Source organism: Manacus vitellinus, unplaced genomic scaffold (genome assembly GCF_001715985.3).
Source record: "Manacus vitellinus isolate BGI_N305 unplaced genomic scaffold, ASM171598v3 scaffold_24_pilon, whole genome shotgun sequence".
Lineage (NCBI taxonomy): Eukaryota > Metazoa > Chordata > Aves > Passeriformes > Pipridae > Manacus > Manacus vitellinus.
The window spans coordinates 12,688,698-12,710,290 of NW_021939798.1; the positions used below are offsets into that span (position 1 = coordinate 12,688,698).

The 21,593-nt window shown below is 38.6% G+C and overlaps 1 protein-coding gene across 1 annotated transcript in view; it reads right to left on the reverse strand.

Annotated features, from left to right (window-relative positions):
- Window positions 1–372: 372 nt before the first annotated feature.
- Window positions 373–21,593, reverse strand: part of CCDC57 (coiled-coil domain containing 57) — a 37,129-nt gene continuing 15,908 nt past the window's right edge. The window contains exons 3-9 of the mRNA XM_029960002.1: window positions 21,236–21,422; window positions 20,285–20,385; window positions 16,586–16,814; window positions 15,788–15,924; window positions 9,550–9,672; window positions 8,968–9,190; window positions 373–1,057 (exon numbers count right to left, since the gene is read on the reverse strand). Of these exons, the coding sequence (XP_029815862.1) occupies window positions 834–1,057; window positions 8,968–9,190; window positions 9,550–9,672; window positions 15,788–15,924; window positions 16,586–16,814; window positions 20,285–20,385; window positions 21,236–21,422 (1,224 nt within the window). The 3' untranslated portion in view covers window positions 373–833. The remainder of the gene's footprint in view (window positions 1,058–8,967; window positions 9,191–9,549; window positions 9,673–15,787; window positions 15,925–16,585; window positions 16,815–20,284; window positions 20,386–21,235; window positions 21,423–21,593) is intronic.

Here is a 21,593-nt window from a genome sequence, read left to right on the forward strand (position 1 = left end):
ATGAAGTTCATCGCTGTAATATCCCAAGACAGCTCAGCATTACGGAAATGTTACAAAAATACATTCATTACTTGTTTCAATGTCCTGGTGTGTTCATTGCTACAGAGATATCCTTTCTTACATCCCAACTAACTCAAGTTTCTTTTAGTTTTATGTTTTAAGACATATCTTACAGTGCATCTGGTATGATTCTGAGGGTATGATTCTAACTCATTAGCAGTGTTTTTCACTGCTTTAAAGTCCATGCAATCTCACGTCAAGGAAAAATATAATTACTAGCGTGACAATAGAGATTTAATTTTATACTCTCATTATGTCTGAACAAGTGGGAGGAGCTACAGAATATGAGAAACAATACAGACTCAGGTGTAATCTTTTCAACCCCTTTACTTTCAAGTAGAAAGATAGCTGCACAGGATTAACGGTTGCATTGTTAATTAGAAGAAAACAAGTAGGTTGAGGCATCCCACTGCTAAGCTTAAATCACATCTACAGTTTCTCAACAAAAAATTTGCTAAAGACCTGGAAGCCCTGCCTGAAGGCACAAGGCTTTACCTATGTGTAAACTGGGCATTTCTAAATCCATGATGCAAGCAAAACTTAACACATATAATTAAAAGAAATCAGTATTAACAGTGAAGACTGTAATCTCATAATGTACACACATTAACCCTTTATTTCAGGGGTCGCTGTGTGAAACGGGGTATTTGTTCTCCCTTCTGGCTGCAAATAACTCAACATACAAAAATGAAGCAAATATTTAGATCTGATTTAGAGACTTCAAAGTAAATTAATAGCAACTGTAGATCTGGAACCTGCTGCCAACATAGAAATCAGTCTTTAATATTATAGTTGCGGATTTTTGCCATGTTAGAAGAGATTTTTGGTTTTAATGGATGAGCACAAGATAAATTCCTGGATTTTAACTTCTGCTGAACTTCCAGCCTTGTTCCTCTGACTGTCAAATCTCCAGCTGGCACTTCAAGTTTATCCTTGGCTTTGACATTTTGCTGAGATTCTTCAGATTGCTTGGTTGAATGTATAACTTCCAATTCCACTGCTCAAAAAAATACAGAAAAATACTTCGTAGTTATGTTTGTATTTAATTATGAGACTGGATAGATGAAGAGAACTGGTTTACTCTTTTCCTCTAAATACACTGCTGCCACAGTGCCGTATTGTGACAATCTTATATTAACAGAATCATTTCTGTACATAGGAGGCCCAGAACTGTCCATTAAGGTGTGCTCTACTGATGGTGTAACACATCAGCATCTCCTGCTCAATCCTCGCTCCATCTGTAGCTGTTCATCTCCATTAGCATCAGACTGCTTAAGAGAGGAAGACAGCTGGGAGGTTGGTGTGACTGTTGAAGTTAAGCACTACCTATCTGTTCAGCTGTTTTTAAACATCACATTTTACAAGTTTACCCTTCTCTCCACTGTGAGAGAATATGTTTGGATATGCATGATACAAAAGGCTCAGAGGCAATTCTGTTGGTTTGACAAAGGTGCACTATTACCATTACCTTTTGGGGCTTTTTTTCAATCTTCTCTCACAGAAGAAGGCATTTACTGTGGAAATCTTTGATTTTGTTGTCTAAAATATCTTGTCTGTATTAGAGAGAACTAACTCTAAAAGTAGTATCTTTGGATGGGAAGCAGTGGGACTGGTCCTAATATCAGCCGGAGTCCATCCTGCAGCTTCTCACATAATTCTCTGAAAACCATTATGTCCAACTAAATGAACTTTAGTCTTGTCACAGGTTTCATTAGGTAAGATAAGTGTAACTGGTCAAAGTATTCACTATAAGCTATAGGTAATATTTACAGGTGTTTGGCTCCAGCCACTTAATCCTTATTTTTCAAGGCACTAAGATGTCACATTTTCTATGAAGAGCCAAAGCAGACAGGAGGAGTAGTCATAATATACTTGGGATAATACACACTACAGCATTCTGTACCAGTTTAAATTATGAGCACCACAGGCTGCAGTCCCAGAGACTATTCAATCACAGAGTAAAATAAAAGGTACACAAATGGACAAAGAAAAGTTATTAGTAGGGGAAGGTAAATTTTCAAAGTCAACTGGACATGGTAGAAAGTCCAAACAAAATTTAACATGGAAGAAAATAAAAAATATTCCTGAATTCTGGAATGAATTGATCTATTGAAGGTTTATAGCTCTATGCAAAGCATGACACTGTGGCTAGTGTCAAAACATGACATTTTTCAAAATAATTTTTATATTCAGGCTTAGCTTGAACCAGCTGTTCACTCGTGTGTGTCATCTCTGCATGGAGTCAGTGGCATTTGTTATCACAGGTGGCAAAGACTCAGTGGGCTCTTGCACTGTGGATGTGAAATCCTGTTGTCCAGCTTGCCACCTAGTGGCTTGCTACAGATGTAGAAGGTATGGAAGAGCATGCTTGAACTCATGAAGATCTTTGAGTGTATTTTCCTACCTGGAAAATGGACTTTATTCATTATAGTACCTCTACCACATCTGGCAGATAATAATGCAGAATTTCACAACATAAACCATTTAGAACAGTACAGGCAGCTGTGTCTGAAAGGTACTGCTTCAAGGATTATCTTCTTGAACAGGAACAGCAGCAGAATGATATTACCTAGCACTTGTGATCTGAATAACAGCAATGAGCAGATCCATAAATAGCACACACTTACTGCTTACAGACAGTCTGGTTTTTTAAATATTTACTCAGTTTTCAAGGGTATTTTGTATTCAATAAAGGGGATGATTTTCAGAAATTAATGTGGGACACCCTAATCGTGTAAATCCAAAGGCAAAGTAATCACGCACCAATGCATCACATGCATCCCTTCCTCTGAAGACTTCTGTATGCTTGTCTCCTCTCATTCATAGAGAAACTACAGTTGTAACTAGTAAAGGCTAATTTAGGTGTTTGGAACAACAACACAGGACATGAGCATTCTATAAGGCTATTTTAAAAAGTTTTGAACTGCCAAAAATGTGTGCTAATGTACGGTTACTTCCAAAAATGGAAAAAGATGAAGAATCAATACCCCAGAATGAGAAATACTACTTAAAGTGAAATATCCTAAGAGAATACTGAATAAAGACCTTACTGTATTGCTGGTTCTGCTCGGGACTGTTCACATCTGTGAGGGACCCTGAATAAGATCAGCATGAATATGCACTGTACAGTAAAATTTGAACGCAGTAGCTTGGTTTTCACACAAATGAAAAAACACACCTAATTTACAAGCCTGAAACTTACTTTCAGAAGTGACCTTGCCAACCAGAGCTAGCAGGATCATAGTTGAGCATCTAACCTGCTTTTGGAAATGGAACTAAATGTTTAGTGTATTGAAATGCTTAACATCTCTTCAATTTGATGTGTGTTAACTTCGGTCAGAAATTAATATTCACAGAACTTTTTTCTCAGAATGAAAGAGATATATATAGACATGTTCTATGAGCAAACTGAAATTTCCCCAGATGGAAAATTTCATTTAACAAATTTGTCACTAGATATTTGCTTATGGCTAACAGTGTTTCTGAAGGAACACCAACTCAAACAAGTTCCTATTCAGGAGAAGAACATGTAAGTGAAGAAAATGTAACTAGGAGATTAGTTAATATTTGTGAAACACTTCAAAGATGAAGTTTTATGTAACGCAGAAAAGAGATCATGAGTCTGTCTCTGATTGGAGCCGGAATGAAGCCAGAGCCAGAGCACTCTTTCTGTTTGTTAATATTTCACCAGATTCTTTCTCTGGCCAGCTTTTTACCCCCATGGATTGCTCTTAGAACTGTCAGTGATGTCAAAGCTGTTGAAATTCTGTCTAGTGTGGAAACACTTAAGATAACTTTTGATCCATAAAGTGCGGCATTTCAGACCACAGAGCTTTGCAAGTAACAATGAGAATTATAGCAGAAGAAACTCCCCTAAGCTCAAGTAGCAAACCAGAAAAGTTACTTTGCCTCAAAGCAGCTCATTCCTATTCTTCGTTAGGCTACAATGTAAACTCCAATTAGTAAACTCAGGACACATACTGAGTACCTGTGGAGGTGGAGTTTCTCAAAATGTAGAGTGGGACATGAAAATACAAAGTTTCATCTACCCCAAAGTGTATAAATCCAGTGTCTAATGAGAACACAGCTTGCCTTATGCCATTATTCCCTCTGCACTGAACCCAGCCCCTGCTGACCCCACAAGATACAGCTGATACTGATCTGTTCACACGGTACCACACAGGGCCCTTCACAGTACTGGCTTTATGCTAAATGCAGTCTTAGAGTTGAACTTTAATAGGTTATGTTTGCCTTTTTTCCCCAAAAAAACTAGTGTCTCCAACAGCAAGTAATAACTTTATTAAGCTAAATTACTCAAAGAAAATAAATTTCAGTTTTCTAAATGTTTTACAAAGCTTCCCCTCCTCCTGCCTAACAGTTACTCTGAAATCTAAAAAGGCCCGATAGCCCACTGGTGAATGGAGAAAACTTGCAGCAGACATACATCACCTGATCACCTGGCTGTACATGTGTGCCATGATTTTCAGAGGAAAGCAGACAACTAATCTGATAAGCAACTTTCCTTTGAGGGTGGCTTGTCATCGGCATTCAAGACACGCATGATGTGGATCACCAACCAAAATCTTTCACCTGCTCTCAGCCTCTGGCATAGAGTATTTAAAAAGGAAAGAAATACAGAAGTGTATTTCTTACTAGTACAGCCTATGTATCTTATGGAGCCTTTTATTATCATCATGGCTTGTACCTGTCTACCTCTGTAGCAGATTCTTTTTCTTTTAATAATATGGAACAAGAAAAACACATTCGGCAGGAACCTATGCTCCTTCTAAATACCTGCTCTCTAGTTATCTACAGAATTAACATATAAGCTATTAAATCAATTTCATTTCTACAATATAAACTGAAAATTAGAAAGTAGAGTAAAGAGAGAGAAAATTAAAATATCTCATAGCCTTTTGACTTGCTTGGAAGTTTATACAAGTTCTGAATTTGATGGTGAAATGAATAAAGTCTATAACAGTCTACTTCAGTAATTCAGTATTAAGATGTAGTTATTAACACTTCAAAACACACTGAGCATTGAGTCATTGCATTGTGTCATGCTGGAAACAGAGCAAATCGCAGGGCTTACTTGACATGCCAACCATTTCTGTTCTGTACATGAAAAAAATGTTTAACAGGTTCAGAAAAATCATTTTCGTGCTACAGTTCTCTGTTTCACAAGAAATGTCCCTAAAACATAGCTACTGATATAATAAATTTGGACAGAGTGAACTTGGAATAAAAAAGTTTGAATAAGCAAACTAACTTGCTTGCTCTGTAGCAAATGGTGAATGGTGCTGCATCCAGTTGGCGGCCGGTCACTAGTGGTGTCCCCCAGGGATCAGTGTTGGGCCCAGTTCTGTTTAATATCTTTATCGATGATTTAGATGAGGGGATTGAGTCCACCATCAGCAAATTTGCAGATGATACCAAGTTGGGGGGGAGTGTCAATCAGCTGGAAGGCCAGAGGGCTCTGCAGAGGGACCTGGACAGACTGGAGAGTTGGGCTGATTCCAAGGGGATGAGGTTCAACCAGGCCAAGTGCCGGGTCCTGCACTTTGGCCACAACAACCCCTTGCAGCGCTACAGGCTGGGCACAGAGTGGCTGGAGAGCAGCCAGGCAGGAAGGGAGCTGGGAGTTTGGATTGACAGGAAGCTGAACATGAGCCAGCAGTGGGCCCAGGTGGCCAAGAAGGCCAATGGATCCTGGCCTGTATCAGGAACAGTGTGGCCAACAGGTCCAAGGAAGTGATTCTTGCCCTGGACTCAGCGCTGGTGAGGCCACCCCTGGAGTGCTGTGTCCAGTTCTGGGCCCCTCAGCTCAGGAAGGATGTTGAGCTGCTGGAGCAGGGCCAGAGAAGAGCAACAAGGCTGGTCAAGGGACTCGAGCACAGGTCCTATGAGGAGAGTCTGAGGGAGCTGGGGTTGTTCAGCTTGGAGGAGGCTCAGGGGAGACCTCCTCACTCTCTAAAAGTACCCGACAGGAGGTTGTAGCCAGGTGGGGGTTGGTCTCTTTTCCCAGGCAACAATCAGTAAGACAAGAGGGCATGGTCTTAAGATCTGCCAGGGGAGATTTAGGTTGGATATTAGGAAGAAATTCTTTACAGAGAGGGTGATCAGCCACTGGAATGGGCTGCCCAGGGAAGTGGTGGATTCTCCATCCCTGGAGGTTTTTAAGATGAGACTGGATGTGGCACTTAGTGCCATAGTCTAGTAACCGCAGTGGTAGTGGATCAAGGTTAGGACTTGATGATCTCAGAGGTCCCTTCCAACTCGGCTGATTCTATGATTCTATGAAATCATTCTTGTTACTGAGCTTCCAAGTCTCTGTGTGTGTCACTTGTACCTGAAAGCCCAGTTCCGAGTCACTTTATCTTAATGACAGTTCTATCTAACCATGTGGTTGATGAATGTACTAAATTCAAGTGAGTGGAATTAAACAGGAAAGATTGAATTAATTTTCCATAGCTCAGGCATGAAAAATAATGCAAGCCTCTACTAAAAATCAGAACTTGAAAATTTTGTATATTTTGCTTCTAAGGGGATGTCCTTCCAAAAGGAAAAATTTTGCTTTCACAATCTTGTTTTCTGAAATGCAGAATTCACTCTAGTAGAATTAAGGACACCTTTTGGTTGGTTTCCTGGAGGAGAAAGCTAGGCAGCAAAAAAGAGCATTTAAAAATCTTATTCTTGCAATGCAGCATTTCAGGACCTGCATGTTTGAATTAGAAGTTCCACTCTGGTGTTCTTCAGATAAATCTGGTTGCAGAGATAAAATTAAAGTTCTTCTCAGGAAAATATCAGCCCTTACTGATGTTTCACTTGTTTCACATTGGCAGTACCACCTTTCCCTTTTGCTATTCTCTAGATCCCCAAAAATCTATGTTAAGTTTTGCAACAGTGGCTGGAAATTTCTAAACATTAAGAAACTGATGTCCTTGTAAGGCTGCCAGAGCTGTTGCATCACACATACAACAGCATGAAACTGCATGGCACTATCAGTAATGTTTCAAAGACATCCTTTTGCTTATCCTGTCAATATAGGCCTGACCTGAAATAACTCTTCCTATTTCAGTCTCAGCTTCACAAAAAAAGCACAAGAATCATGACTGTCAGCACTATGTCCATTCCAGTCCTACAGGTCTATCAATGCACATTACTTTGTCCCTGCAATGGACTGCTCTTGTGAGTAAATACACTTACAATCCACTTCTCATTTTGAAAGCCCTTTAAAATATTATTTTTTCTTGTGAGCTGCTAAAGATGGTTCATTGCATCCATATACTGACTTAAAAGTAGATGTAACATAGGCTGGAAAGGACTTCTGGGTGAAATGTCACAGTGCTTATCACTCCCTGCTCAGAATATCTTGACACAACTTGTGTCCATTGCCTCTTTTCTTTTCACTGTGCACCTCTAAGTCTCTTTTTCTGTCTTCTCCAAAATCCCTCTCTGAGTAGTTAAAAAGCAGCAATAACACCACTCACTGACTCTTTTCCATGCTCAACAACCCAGCTCTCTCAGCCTCTTCTCATGCAGCATGTTCCTGTGCCCCAGCAATTTAGTGATTCTGCTCTGGACTCCAGTTTGTCAGTCCTTTGTACCAGAGGGTTCAAAGCTGGACGCTGTCTCCAGATGTGGCCTCACAAGTATCAAATAGAAGTGAACAAATCCCTTAGCTCACTGGTTACATTCTTGTTCCTGCAGTCTGATATGTGGTTAATGGCACATGAGTATCCATGTAATGGTAACGGGTCATTGCCAATATAAAGCTCATTTGAAAAGGCTAAATGGCTGTCATATTATTCCACAGATGCTGTCAGATCTCAGGAATAATGATGATCACCTTTACTTGGGACATTCTGGAGAAATGTTTGTCTGTCTACTTATAAAGACCTTTAATAAAGAAGAGTCTACAATCTCTCTAGGGAACACAGTCCGCTATTAGCCATCCTGCTGTTAGCCATCCCTGAAGTTTGTAAGTCTGTTACTTTTTGTCCGATCCACAGCAGGTGTTAGAACAGTTTCCCAAAGTTTTGCCGATGAAGGATTACTCCATGAACAGGCCAACAGTTTGGGAGACGTAATATTAATCTGCAATACACTGCTCAACATAATAGCTACCATTAAAAAGTTCCTTTACAATTTGCCTGTTAAGAAGCTACGCTTTACTGCACACATCTTACAAATGGTGCTCTTGCTAAATATTCCAAGAACGCGGTGCTTTTTGTAGACATATAACACTGATTAATGTTCAGTCTATGACCTAGGTTTTACCTTTGCCTCTCATCCTAACCCTGACACTGTCTCACATATATGTGTCTGCTTTTATTTTTTTCTCTTCCAACTTGTTGCACTGGACTATAAAACTCTAGTGAATATCAATACCTAGTTCATTTTGTGCCTACAGCATATACCACATTATGCCCATGATGTCACTTTTGGCTTTTAGGTCTTAGCACATTAAGGAGTATTGTAGCAATTAACCTGCTACAAAAATAACAATTAAGCAAGGATTTGCCAAATTACAATTTGATCTAACAGTTACTTGGCAACACATAGAGTGTGCAGTTCTCAAACAGACACTTTCATATCTGTCCCAGCTAAGTTTTAGACTATGTCAAAACAGAATTTGCAATTTCCAGGAGCACTTAATAAAAGTGGAGAAGTATTTGCAACGATGGCATTAAAACCAAAGAGCTGTATAGACGTTCCTCTTAATTCTTACTTCTGATGGCAACAGTGGAATTCCCTTCAAGTAACTCATTCAGATTCTGATGATAGGACTGTAACAACAGCAGCAGTCAAGTAAAATAATTAGTGGAAGGGGACAGAATTCCACTACCGTACTTCCACTCTTCAAGAAGAGTCAAATACTGTGACTACTTTACAAAGCGGGCTTACCTTGGTTGCTGTTCTTTTGAGGACTGAGAATAGAAAGGCTTGATCCCATTTCTAAAGTTTGCCAAACACCTTGACAGAATTTATATGCTCTAGATGAAGAAAGCTGGACCTGCTGGACTTGACTAGGACTCTGCCTAAGCGGCTGACTTTGAACAATCTTTGAGGATGCATTTGCCTTTTGTTGCTCTGGTCCATGATTTTCAATAGAGAAATCTAGCTGAACCTGTTCAAATTCAAAGATAATCTTACAGAAATATATACTTTTCACATCAAAGACATCTGAAAATTGGTTAAATTTCATAGTGGCATCTTGGACTTGGAAAGATACAAGGTTTCAGCAAGAGGCAAGACAAAAGAAAACTATTATTTTTACTTTTGAAAGGTTGTACAAGATTAATTACAACATCATGACAGTGATTGAGAAACCCTAGTTTATCTAGTGTTACCAAATGCTATTTTGTACAGGAAAAATTCATAATTTAAAAAATACATTGATTTTTAAGTCTTCCAGGAGCTGTTGAGCAATTCCAATTGAAAAGTCCAACTTAAGGTGATTACACTGATGATAAAACTGCACTGTACCTCAGAGGATGGCAATTCTATTTCTTCCCCACAGTTGCTTGGAGCTTCTTCTTCCTTTAAGCCAGGGCAGGCAACTAGAGAAGAGAACCTCGAGGGATGCTGTTGCCTTGCATATTGCAGCTTCTAATATGAAATATTACATTTACACAAATAACTCATGGTCTCTAAAAATAATACATTTATAGCTCAGTTTGCTGTTACACTGCTAGATTTAAAATAATCAAAATAAGGAACATAAAAAATTATGTTCCCTTCAGATCAACAGGGCCAAACTACCTTCCTAATAAACCTTGTATTAAATCTGTTCAAAATCTATATTTCCTGGTGCTGTTACTATCACTCTGCTTGTTACTCAGGTTTATATTGTCAGGGTCATTCTTTGCTTTTGTCTTTTCTCATGGTTAAATTACAGAAGAAAAACTCCAAAAGAATACCAAAAACCCCAATTAAAATAAGGCAGCTATGGAAAAGTAATTTGTCAGCAACTAAAAAAACTAATTTACCCCACAAAGTTTCACCAACTTTCAACATGTAGTAATTAAAGTGAGATTTGATGAAAAGCAAACTACTTTAGCCCTCTCAAAGGAGATGAAAATAAACATCAAAGTCTTTTGCTATATATTTAAGGCTAAAGAAACAAAATGTGATCCCATCATATAAAATAACTTAAAGTGAAATTCCTGTAGCTATGACAGTAATAAATTCTCTCAGTTTTTGTTAAGGATGATGATTTTGAACACAGGAGCAAATGTAGCCTGGCTAGTAAGAGTGATCAGCTAGAATAAAAATACCTAAACTAGAATAACACTAGTTTTTGAAGGTCAGCCTGCAGCTCAGCTTCAGTGCAGGAGCTGAAGCCTCAGCAGGTCTGTTCTGGGTAAAGAGCAGCCTGGAATTAGAGTACTGAATAGCCTGGATATAAGAAGGGCTATGCTTTCTAGTCTGGACAAATGATGTTTTCAAAGGTTCCAGAGGTGTAAAGATCCTCAATGACAGCCACTTCAGCCATGACCTCCAAGCAAACGATCAGCTGAAGAGACTGAACAACTACTCCCAGAATTTAGCACACCAACTGGAAACTCACAGTCAAATGCTACCTCTCCAAGTGCCATGGACATACCGTATTTTTAAAATCTATTTATTCTTACAAAAGTAAGAATGATCTTTAACAGAATGATTTTTAACAGAACACATGAGACACGAGATGTGTAGAAAAATACAAACACAGTATCTAGCTCATTAAAAATAAGGCCACAGAAGACTGGGACGGATGGGAGATGAATATTCATTGGTCTTAATTTAAGAGTCAGCTAAATTCTAAGATGAGCTGTGAAAGAAAGAAAAAGAGGTGAATAAGGAAAAAAGAAGTTGTAAAAAATGTGGGTTTGAATTGTGGGAATTTTGCACAGATCTGGAAATCATCTTTAGATACGTTCATTTAGTGTAAGCATTCAGCTAGTCTTTTTCAGACTCAATCCCAGCAGCGTACAGATGGAAAAAACAGGTTACAAGAGGTCTACTCAAATGCTTTGCTGTACCCTAATTTCCTTCATAAAAATTATTTCCAGTGTTAAAGAGTTTAGGAAGATCACTATTTCTGAAACAGTGAGCTGAAAGTTCAAGTGAACAAAGGATGCCAAGCTTGCAACTTTCCGAAACAAACGATCCATCCACAAGCATGCTGAAGCATTCCACAGTAAGTTCTCCTGTTGGTAGACCACATTCCAGGCATTCGGCACACTGTAACAGCTGCCTCACCTATTCCCTTCTGAAACCTCACGGAGGAAGATCAGAATCCTATGCTGAGGACTGTTACAGAGGACCAGATTTGAACTTTCCACCTTGGAGTTTTACAAGAAATTAAAGATTTCCTGCTCCAGAAGTAGCTCATACCACTGTCCCATAAGATGTGTCATTGATATGTCAGCGAGGCTATTTATTTGATGCTCAGTTCTTTTCTCTGAGGACCCTCCTTGTGCTACAAGATGCTAATACTTCTTGTGGCGGTGTTGCTGTGATAGCTCTTGATCATGCCCTCAGACTGTCAATGAAGAGTTGAAAAACAGTGCTGCATTACCAGATGTGTTCTCACAGAACTCAAGTAATTTGAATCTTCCCAGCTCAAAACCTAGATGGCTTTCACTATGTTATGTCCTAAATCATATTTTTCATGCCCTCACTAATACTTTTGACATCAAAAGAACTTGATTAGATAAATTTGCTAAAATAGACCATATTCTCCAGCACACATTGCACTTACCCGGCTGACCTTTTACAGTTCTCAATTTCTGTTGTCTTAGACTATCTACTATATCCGAGGGAGAACAAGTCTCCATTAGCTCTGGAAAGGTACAGCAGATGGCATTTTCAGTTTATCACTGTCAGATCGATGGTCTACAATGTTTGTTCACACTGCAACCTTTAAAACTTCTTCATTGACTAATGGGCAGTAAAGAAGAACAGGGAGTTATTTTCACTGAAGCAACCTGTTCAAATTTGGTTCTAATTGACTCTTAACAGCACAGCCTTTGGACTTCAGGCAACCTTTCTCTACCAGACAAGAGAGCCTCTCTTGTTGGATACCTTCTGCTAGGAGGAAGCTAAGAGAAATGCAAATACCTGGGACAGGATGTCCAAATGCAGAGTTCTTGCCTGCCAGGTTCCCTTAGAACATATTCCAAAACATTTCCACAGATTCAATCTAACAAAATCACCTTAGCCAACAAACATAGGTACTTTTTTTCTTCCCCAAATAATATGCCTTTTCTGGCTGAAATACTGTTGCATGCTTTGGATGCTTGGAGAGCCTTTTCCTTTCATATTGAAATGACTGAGCCCTTCAAATTAGTACTACCTGGTTTTACTACTATTCTTTCTCCAAGGTAATAGCAATCCTGTGCGGAAGTTGCCTAACTGTCTGCCTAAAGACCTGCTAGCAGAACACTAAACTTGACCCTGTCAGTACTTGTTCTCAAATTTAATTGCTGGATGATCTTTGCATTTCAAACTTTTACAGTATTTTCTTAGATCTACTAACTCAGAAGTTTTTGTAAGTAGTCCAAATAATATCCCTCATGGGTACATCTGAAGTGCTGTTTTACTTCACAGGAAAAAAATATATCTGTTTTCAGCATAACTAAATTGCCAAAAAGATTGGACCAGCTGAGTCACTTAACCTCCATTTACGTAATTTGTAGCACTTATTCCAAGCAACTACAGAGGTTAATATGCTTTGGGTTTTTTTCTTTAGCACCACTCTTAACTGTAAGAAAAATATAATATTAATTAGAATTTACTTCCACTGGCTCTTTCTCAAGAACCTCACCTTTGTCATTCAAACTGTCTGACCAGATGGTTCATATACTTTGTATTATACCTAGGCCAACCAGGTAACATCTGAAGAATTAGTAATGATTTCGGGCTAAAACCCCCACAGGATGGCATGCTCAACATGAATGTGTGGTTATTCCAGCTTATCTTTTTAGAATGTGTCTAGGTATAAAAATGTTTAAGACATTTTTAGAATGTATTCAGATGGTAAAATTTTCAAGTAAATGACTTAAATTTGTGATTTCCTAGTGTAATCTGACAATTCGATAGGAATATCTCCTGTGGAGTTTCATATTATCCAGAGATAATACTAGAGATCTTAGTATGTAAAAAGGTAAACATTTAACTTCAATCTCCGACATATTCATAGATGAACTTTAATAATCCACAAAAAGGTTCTCAAATCTTTTCTTGATTTCAGTTAAGACAAGTAAGAATACATAAAGGAAGAATTAAAAATAAACAGGATCCTCCAGAGGACATTAGTTTAAATTCAGCTGATTTTTAACCCCAAAGGCAGAGGAGATTGCAGTTTCAATCTAATATGCTGGAGGCTGACTGTTTGCAAAGCAGCTCAGCAGGAAAGAAACAAGAAACCTGGTGGACTAAAAGATGAACAGGAGGCAGCAGTGCATTCATGAGGCCTTTGGCTAACAGCATCCTGACTGCACCAAGGAAAGCACTGCCAGCAGGTCACAGTAGGCGATTATTTCCCTCTACCAAGCACTGGTGCAACCACATTTAGAGTACTGTGTCCACTTTTGGGCTCCCCAGGACAAGAAAGACATCGGCATACCGCAATAGCCACAAACAGCAAACAGCCACACAGATGATCAGCAAATTGGAACATCTGACATCAGAGTGAGGCTGGGGCAGCTGGCCTTGCTGGCCTCCAGAAGAGATAGGTCAGGAATGATCTTTTCAACATGTATAAGCGCCTGATGAGGATGGTGGAAGGAGATAAAGACGACTGAGCCAGACTCTTCCCAGTGCTATACAGTGGAAGAGCAAGGCAACGGGCAGAAAGAAGTACAGGACACTCTGCTGAAGTGAAAGGCAAAAAATCCCAACCAAATGCAAACGTTCTTTATTGTGAGGGTGACCAAACATTGGAACAACTTGCCCAGAGCGGTTCCCAAAGGAAGTATTTCCCCAAGTGAACTTGGTTAATAATTCTACTGGAGTTTTATACCTCAGAGCAACAATCTCGCTCTTTCTGAAAGAACATTGTTTACTGCCCTTAAAACTACAACAATCAGCTGCTCTGACTCAATCCTTACAGGAACAAATTTGCTGATCAATTAAGTAAAGTACATAGTGAAATCCTGACTATCAAAGTTACTGGGAGGTTTGCCACTAACTACTAGGGGAGTCAGGATTTATCCATCTGTCTCTGATGAAAGCTGCAATTTAACCATTAAAAGTTGTATTTCAATTACAAAAGAAAAGAGACAGGTTAACTACATATCCTGCTTTCATTTATGGGAAAGGTGCAATTACAATAATTTGGACGTGGGTGCTTTAAAATCCCACCATTGTGAATGTTTGAAAATATGCTCATTGATTAATAATTTTAACGTTTATCTTAGGACATACTGCAAATACGTCAAATGGCCTTTCCTCACTTACTAAAAACTAAGCTTTATAAAACTCGTAATTTAGGATTGCATTTATTGCTGCAACAAGTGTTTCTAAAACACCTTGGCTGAAGATCATGTTTAAAAATATTACTTCTGAAGTCCCAAACCCTTTAAGCATCTGGGGAAACCCCTTAAGCAGAGGGAAACATCTGGCTGGCGGCCAGTCCCTGGTGGTTTTTCCCAGGGCTCAATTTTAAGGCTAGTTCTCTTCACTCTTTCTATCAATGACTTGGACACACGAATTGAGTCTGCACCAAGTAAGTTTGCTGATGATACTAAATTAGGAGGACTTGTTGATTTCCTTGAGAGTAGAGAGACCTTATAGAGAGATCGTGATAGACTGGAACACTTGGCAATCATCAACTACATGAAAATTAATAAGAGCAAAGATGATGGATTCTGTACCCAGGACAGTGTAATGCTGGAGGTCTGTATCCACTGGGGCACAAAAGGATGAAGTGCAGCCTGGGGAGTTTGGTTGCTGGCAAGCTCAATGTGAGTCAACAGTGTGTCCTGGTGGCCAAAAGTGCCAACTGTGTCCTCAGTGCATTAAGCACAGCACAGCTGAACAACCAAAAGAGTGACTGTTCCACTACGCTCAGCATTGGTGCGGCCTCACCTTGAGTACTGTGTGCAATTTTGGGCTCCACGATATGAGAAGGATATAGAAATATTAGAATGTGCCCAAAGAAGAGCAACAAAGATGGTGAAAGGACCAGAGAGCTAGATTTATGAAGACCAGCTGAGGGTACTTGGCTTGTTCAACTTAAAAAAGACGAGACTGAGGAATGACCTCCTTGCTGTCTATAACTTCCTCATGATAGGGAGCAGTGTAGGAGGTGCTGATCTCTTCTTTTTGGTGTCCAGTGATAGGATGCAGGGGAATGGCTTAAAGCTGCATCAGGGGAAATTCAGACTGAATATTAGGAAGAAGTCCTTCCCTGAGAGGGTGGTCAAGCAGTGGAACAACCTCCCCAGAGAGTGGTCATGGCCCCAAGCCTGTCTGTGTTCAAGAAGCATTTGGGACAATGCCCTTAGATACACGGTTTAACTTCTAGGTTGTCCTGCCTGGCATCAGGATTCAAAGATCCTCATGGGTCCCTTCCAGCTCTGGATATTCTATGATTTTATGAAATCTCCCAAAGATAGACTTGAGCTAAAGTCAGTAAGAGTCATTTAAATGTGGAATTTTAAGGAAAGTTACATTCACAAAATTCGAACTGGCTTAACGGATCATTATCACTACATTTCAGAGAGCATATAATTACCTGTGTTGTGAGTTTGTGCTGTAGATGTTTTAGAGCTGATAGCTGACACTGCGTTCTTTTCACAAGTTCTCTTGGAAGCAGACTACCAGAGGCAATACAAACTGTGCAGTGTTTAGAGCCGACAGGATGCCAAAGTCCTATAAAGCAGAGAAAATACCAAGGAAGGCATTCTTTGTTGTTATTTTGTCATCAATATTACATTCCCAGCAAGTGTTTACAGCAGATAGGAATGAATCACAGAACACAGGCCTTCTCACTGCAGATGGGTTCAATGCTATGCAGAAATGGGCCTTGTGGTTTTTTCCTTTGCTCTATTGCTAGAGAAACTGTACATGGAACATAAATATCCACTGTGAAATCTTCTTACATTATATATACTCTTAATTCAAGTCTGTGCTACAGTAAACTTATTCTGCTTTCTCTTCCACTTTCCTAAAACCTTAGTTTTTATTCCAAGAGATAAACTACCTCTTTTCTGCTCATAAACAAAGTCTTAGTTCAAGTTCCAGTTCCCACACTGACATCTAGGCATCAGGGAGTCCTTCATCTATGATGTTAATCAACAAAAGTTACTACATACAGACTCTCATTGTTCTATATTAGCAGCACCTATCAAAGGATAATCTTACTTGCAACAATTAGTACCACAGTCTCACACGAACCATGCAGATCAAAGATCAGTCAGGTCCAGCACTTTGTTTTTATATTAAAGCCTAGCTCTCTCCGGCTCAAAGGATGAATTGATTCCCAGATTTTATTCTACATATATGTTAGCACTCTTCTGCAGAATAAATTTACCTTCCTTTAACACCATTCCAAGTTCTGCCCTGAGTCTGTTTCCCATTTCAATCAACTGCCGCTTCTCTTGGTTTAGGATTGAGATTTTTCTTGCTGCTTCCTTCAGTTTATTTTGCATTCCCTGTAGAGCATATTTGACACCATATTGAAGCTCAACACCAGGATCTACATCAGGCAACTGTTGTCCAAGATCTACTATCTTTTCTTCAAGAACTTTGGGTTCTGGCCCCTGAATAAAACAGAGAGCGCTTGTAATGAATATTTTGAAAGTGTGGTCTGAAGGTTGAGAGATTTGTAGAAGCACGCATCAGAATCCAGTTGAAGAAAAAGTGTAAAGTTGAAGTCTACCACCCGTTTTTTTGAGTCAATTTCCAAGATTTTGTTAGCAATATATGGCAAATGAAACTGTGGAGCAAAACACTGTAACAGACTGAGACATCCCCACAAATACTGTCAACTGTGAGTGTAAAATAATACACATAGGATAAACATCGTATAACTGTAAACTAAAGAGCAGTTAATTTTAAGATAAAATGTGGAAAAAACCCACTTTATAGCAAATCTACCACAAACCCTTCTTTGTTTAATCATTGTGTACATGCACACATAAGGGGTAGATCTGACTTAAAACACTGTTTTAAAGAGAAAGGCTGCAGAATGAAAAGCAAAGATTCTACAGTCTGTTTTGTCTCTGCAAACCTGAGTCCACCTGCACGTATACATAATGATAAAAGTACTTACCCAAAAGATAAATCCTTGTTTTTTCAAGAGCTATATACTTGCCTCTTTCAGCCCCCACAAAGGGCATTTTTTGATATCCATTTAAATACTCATCATTCACTGAACAAATCATCTCCCTATAGACATTTTAAATTTCACACATTGCCACAAGTATCTAAATATATCCATGCATTAAAATTGTTTTACAAAACTCTTACCCATCTGTATGTTTACTCTTCTATATATAAATTAGTTAGACGTGTACTACACTAACTGTGCAACCCCAATCAGTTTTCAAGTAAATCACCCTGTACAGTACGATTCCAGAAGTACACGTTGAAGGCTATTATCCATACTGACAAAAAAAAACAACCACCATTGCCTTAGTGTGCCATGCAATTCCCATTCTCTTATTCCTTTGGAGAGTTTTACCGTAAAAAGGAAGGCTCTTGAGAACGTACACGGAAAGCACACAGTTCTACAAACACTATGGGGGAGAATGGTAGAGAAATTAGTGCAAGACTAGAGCCTAAAAACACTAAGAAAGACAGCAAAGTAAAATATAAAAAGGAACACCACGGGCACACATTTGGCAATTTATATAAAAGAAATTAATATAAGTAGCCACAAATTATTACATTCATCATACGAACAGTGAAATTAACAAGCAAGGCTCAGCATAAAGAGAGGGGAAGGCAATGACCCATTACAGCCCCACTGGTTGTCACACTGTGCCACCTTCACCAGACCAAAAGGCAAAAGCACATCACATGGCTGCGGCAAGGAATACCATTTGCTTAAACTTCTATTTTTCCTGAACTTTTCAGAAAAACATTCAACAGCATTACACAGAAATTTTTTTTTTCCAGTGACAGATTGTAAACTGTAGAGCTAGGATTGGAACTCAGAAATCTTTTTACCTTTAGATCTGTTTCCAGAGCAATATTCTACAGTATAAAAGAGAGAAAACACTGATAAAATAAGTACTAAAAAAGAGTGGGAGGAAAAACTCTCCTCAGAGCTGATACAAAAGAAAAATATACGTACACACAGAAGTTTACATGCCTATTTTACTAGTTTCCACAATAAACTTTCCTCCTTAGCCCTGAAGTCTATAATTTCTAGATTATGGTCACAGAACCTCTGTTATATCAAGTGGAAAAAAGAAAACTATTGCTATGGTTCTCTTCACATCTGCACACCCATGTTTAGTTACCATTATTGATCAACAGATTCTGAACTCCCTGAGGTAGAAATACTTTTGCCTGTATTTCTTCATGGCCTAAAGTACATCCTTAGCATGCAATTAATAAACATAAGAAGTACAAAGACAGTATAGAAGAAAGTTAAAGATAAGCACTTCTAGAATCCAGTAAGAAATTCTAATGAAGTTTTGCCCATTATTTTTAAGATATTTTCAGGACTGTTTCCAGCTCCCAGTCTATGTCTAAGAAGGCTTGTTATGCACTAAGAAAGAAAAAAATAAAGCAGACAGCAGAAATAGCCAGGAAACAATAGTTCAGCTTCAGTGAAGACAGCATTAAGTACAAATCCAGCATTTTATTCACTTGAAGTTTTGGCCTGCACATCTACTATTTAGTACGTGTCCATATATACAAAGTACAATTAATTCAGCATTTCATGCTGAAGGTGCACATCTGCCTGAAAAATGTTCCTGTTCTCATATCCAGCTATAAGCATTCTATTATAGTTTAGCATCATGAAGCAAAGGATTAACCTCTGGAACAGAGAATGTTCATTTCCTATTTTACAGTCTCCAAGGCAAAGTCACTGTCTACTTTTCTTTGAAGGCTCTTTCTCAACTTAAAGAAATGCAAAGAAAATGAAAATGCGTCTTGGACAGTAGTTTGTAAAACATTTTCGGCAACAAAAAAAGAATAATTGGTATAAAATTTAGTTTCCACCTAGTTCTGGAAGTGGCCAAAGAGAAAAAATAAATCTGAGCTGTCTGTTCTGGCACACAATGATTTTCAAAATATGATTTGACAGCATGGACAAACATATTTCTAAAATATTTCTATATTCAGCAAAGATTAAACATGATCCTAGCAGGTTTTGCATTTTTTCCACACAAGGTTCCCAATGCTCCAAAGTTTTATTTAAACATTAATATCGATTCAGTTTTTTAAGCTCTTAGCTTTTAACGTAATCGGGACCTCTCATGCTTATTTATTACTTAGCTATTATTTCAATTTTCTTGAACTTAGATGGTTACTAGTGAGTCTTAACAATAAGATTAAAGCATGAAACAGATATTGTTAGGTTTCACAGATGACAATTAGAAACTCATTATTTTTGAGTTGTATTTTAAACTATCTTACTTCAGACTGTTTACTGCACCATGAATTTGATGGGAGACAGGAAGAGGAGAACATACAGTGACTTACTCCTTACACAGTATTAGATATTTGTCCCCGTTTTCAATTCCATTATTATTTTTTCAAGAGATGCCACTGTCACACATTAATTCTGATATTTTCACTACTCTTTAAAATAACACAGTGGGAATAACATTTGTAAACCCTTGAACTGAGCAAAACACACTCTCAGAGGCAGTGGGTTTTTCCTTTGTGGGTGGTGAGTGCTCCAAGACAGCACTGGGGCGTGGAACTTTCTCCTGGTCATACTGAGTTACATTTGGATTTACAATAACGGATTTACAATGGAAAACTTGAAGATGTGATACACAGTAGCTTAAGCATTTGAAAGTGGGGGGGAAAAAAATCAAGACGGGCTTGAAAGATCAGGAGTGACTTGTGCCAGGGGGTGACTCGTCAAAATTTATTGCCTAGAAAGAATGACCACAAGTCTGGTTGAAAAAAATCTTTGCTGGCTCTCATTTAACTAGCCATATATTACTTCAGTTTATAGTATGCATTCAAACAAAAATAATGTGCTTTGCATTTAATTACATACACACACACACAGATATTTTAGGTAGTTTAAACCTCTTTATACCTTTTCTGTGTCTGGGTTTACTATACAGTCCAGCTTAATTGAGCTGACTTTGATGTTGCTCAAAGTGGTTGCAGTTGAAATTTTGTTTGTGCTCACTGAACCTAAAAGAGGAGTATAAAAGCAACAGCTGCTTTAGAACATTGTCTCATGAATATACATGTCTAGAATCATAGCATCATTTAGGTTGGAAAAGACCTTTAAGATCATCAAGTCAAACCATTGATAGAACACTGCTAAGTTGACTGCTAAAGTGTGTCCTCAAGTGCCACATCTACATGTCTTTGAAATACCTCCAGGGATGGTGACTCAACCATTTTCCTCCCCTGCTTGCACCAATGCTTGAATAACTCTTTCCAAAAAGAAACTTCTTCCTAATATCCACTCTAAACCTGCACTGGCATAACTTGTCCTATTGCCTATTACTTAGGAGAAGAGACAGACCCTCACCTCACGACAACCTCCTTTCAGGCAGTTGTAGAGAGTGGTAAGGTCCCCCCGAGCCTCCTTCTGTACACCACTTCAGTAGATATACTGTAAACGGATATACTGTAAACCCCTATGGGAGGGAGGTTTGGACTAGGAGACTTTTAAAGGTCCCTTCCACCGCAAACAATTCTGTGATTCTATATACTTGCTTCACTAGCAGGAATTCTGTCATAACTTGTAATATACATATATTTGCTTTACTCTTGCAATATATATACACATTTGCTTTTCTAGCGGTAATTTCATAGTGACTTTATGTGTGCATTTGTTTTTACTACTAATAATAGTTTTGTAGTAATTTGTAATAAAGAATCTCAGACCACTGTGTGCTTATGTATTGTGCAATCTTGAGAACCCCACAGCAATGAGTTTTACACACCCATGGGCTGGATAGCCCTCATAGGTTGTGACTGTGACTGCTACACTTCCTTACTGAATTTAAAGGTCTTTGGCAAGAGTTGTTACCTTGCTCTACAAGCTGTCTGTTTTCTGTCAGAGGAAGAGAAGACAACATCTGCTCATCAAGACTCTCCATTTCTTTCCTCATTTGTGCAATAGCAGCCCGAAGGCTGGCATTCTGCTTCTGCAGCTTTTTTATTTCCAAGGCAGGAATATCTTTGCACAGAGAAGTTTTATCATCATACTGAAATACCTGGAAAATAAAAGTACAACGCAATAAGAACCCTTCATTGATAAGCAACACATATTGTTTCTACACACCACGCAAACAGATCCTAAAACTTACAACCCATGAACATATGTGGGAAAAAAGAACCATAGGAGGAAAAGAAATAGATCTGGTTATTGAGGATTTGCCAGGGAA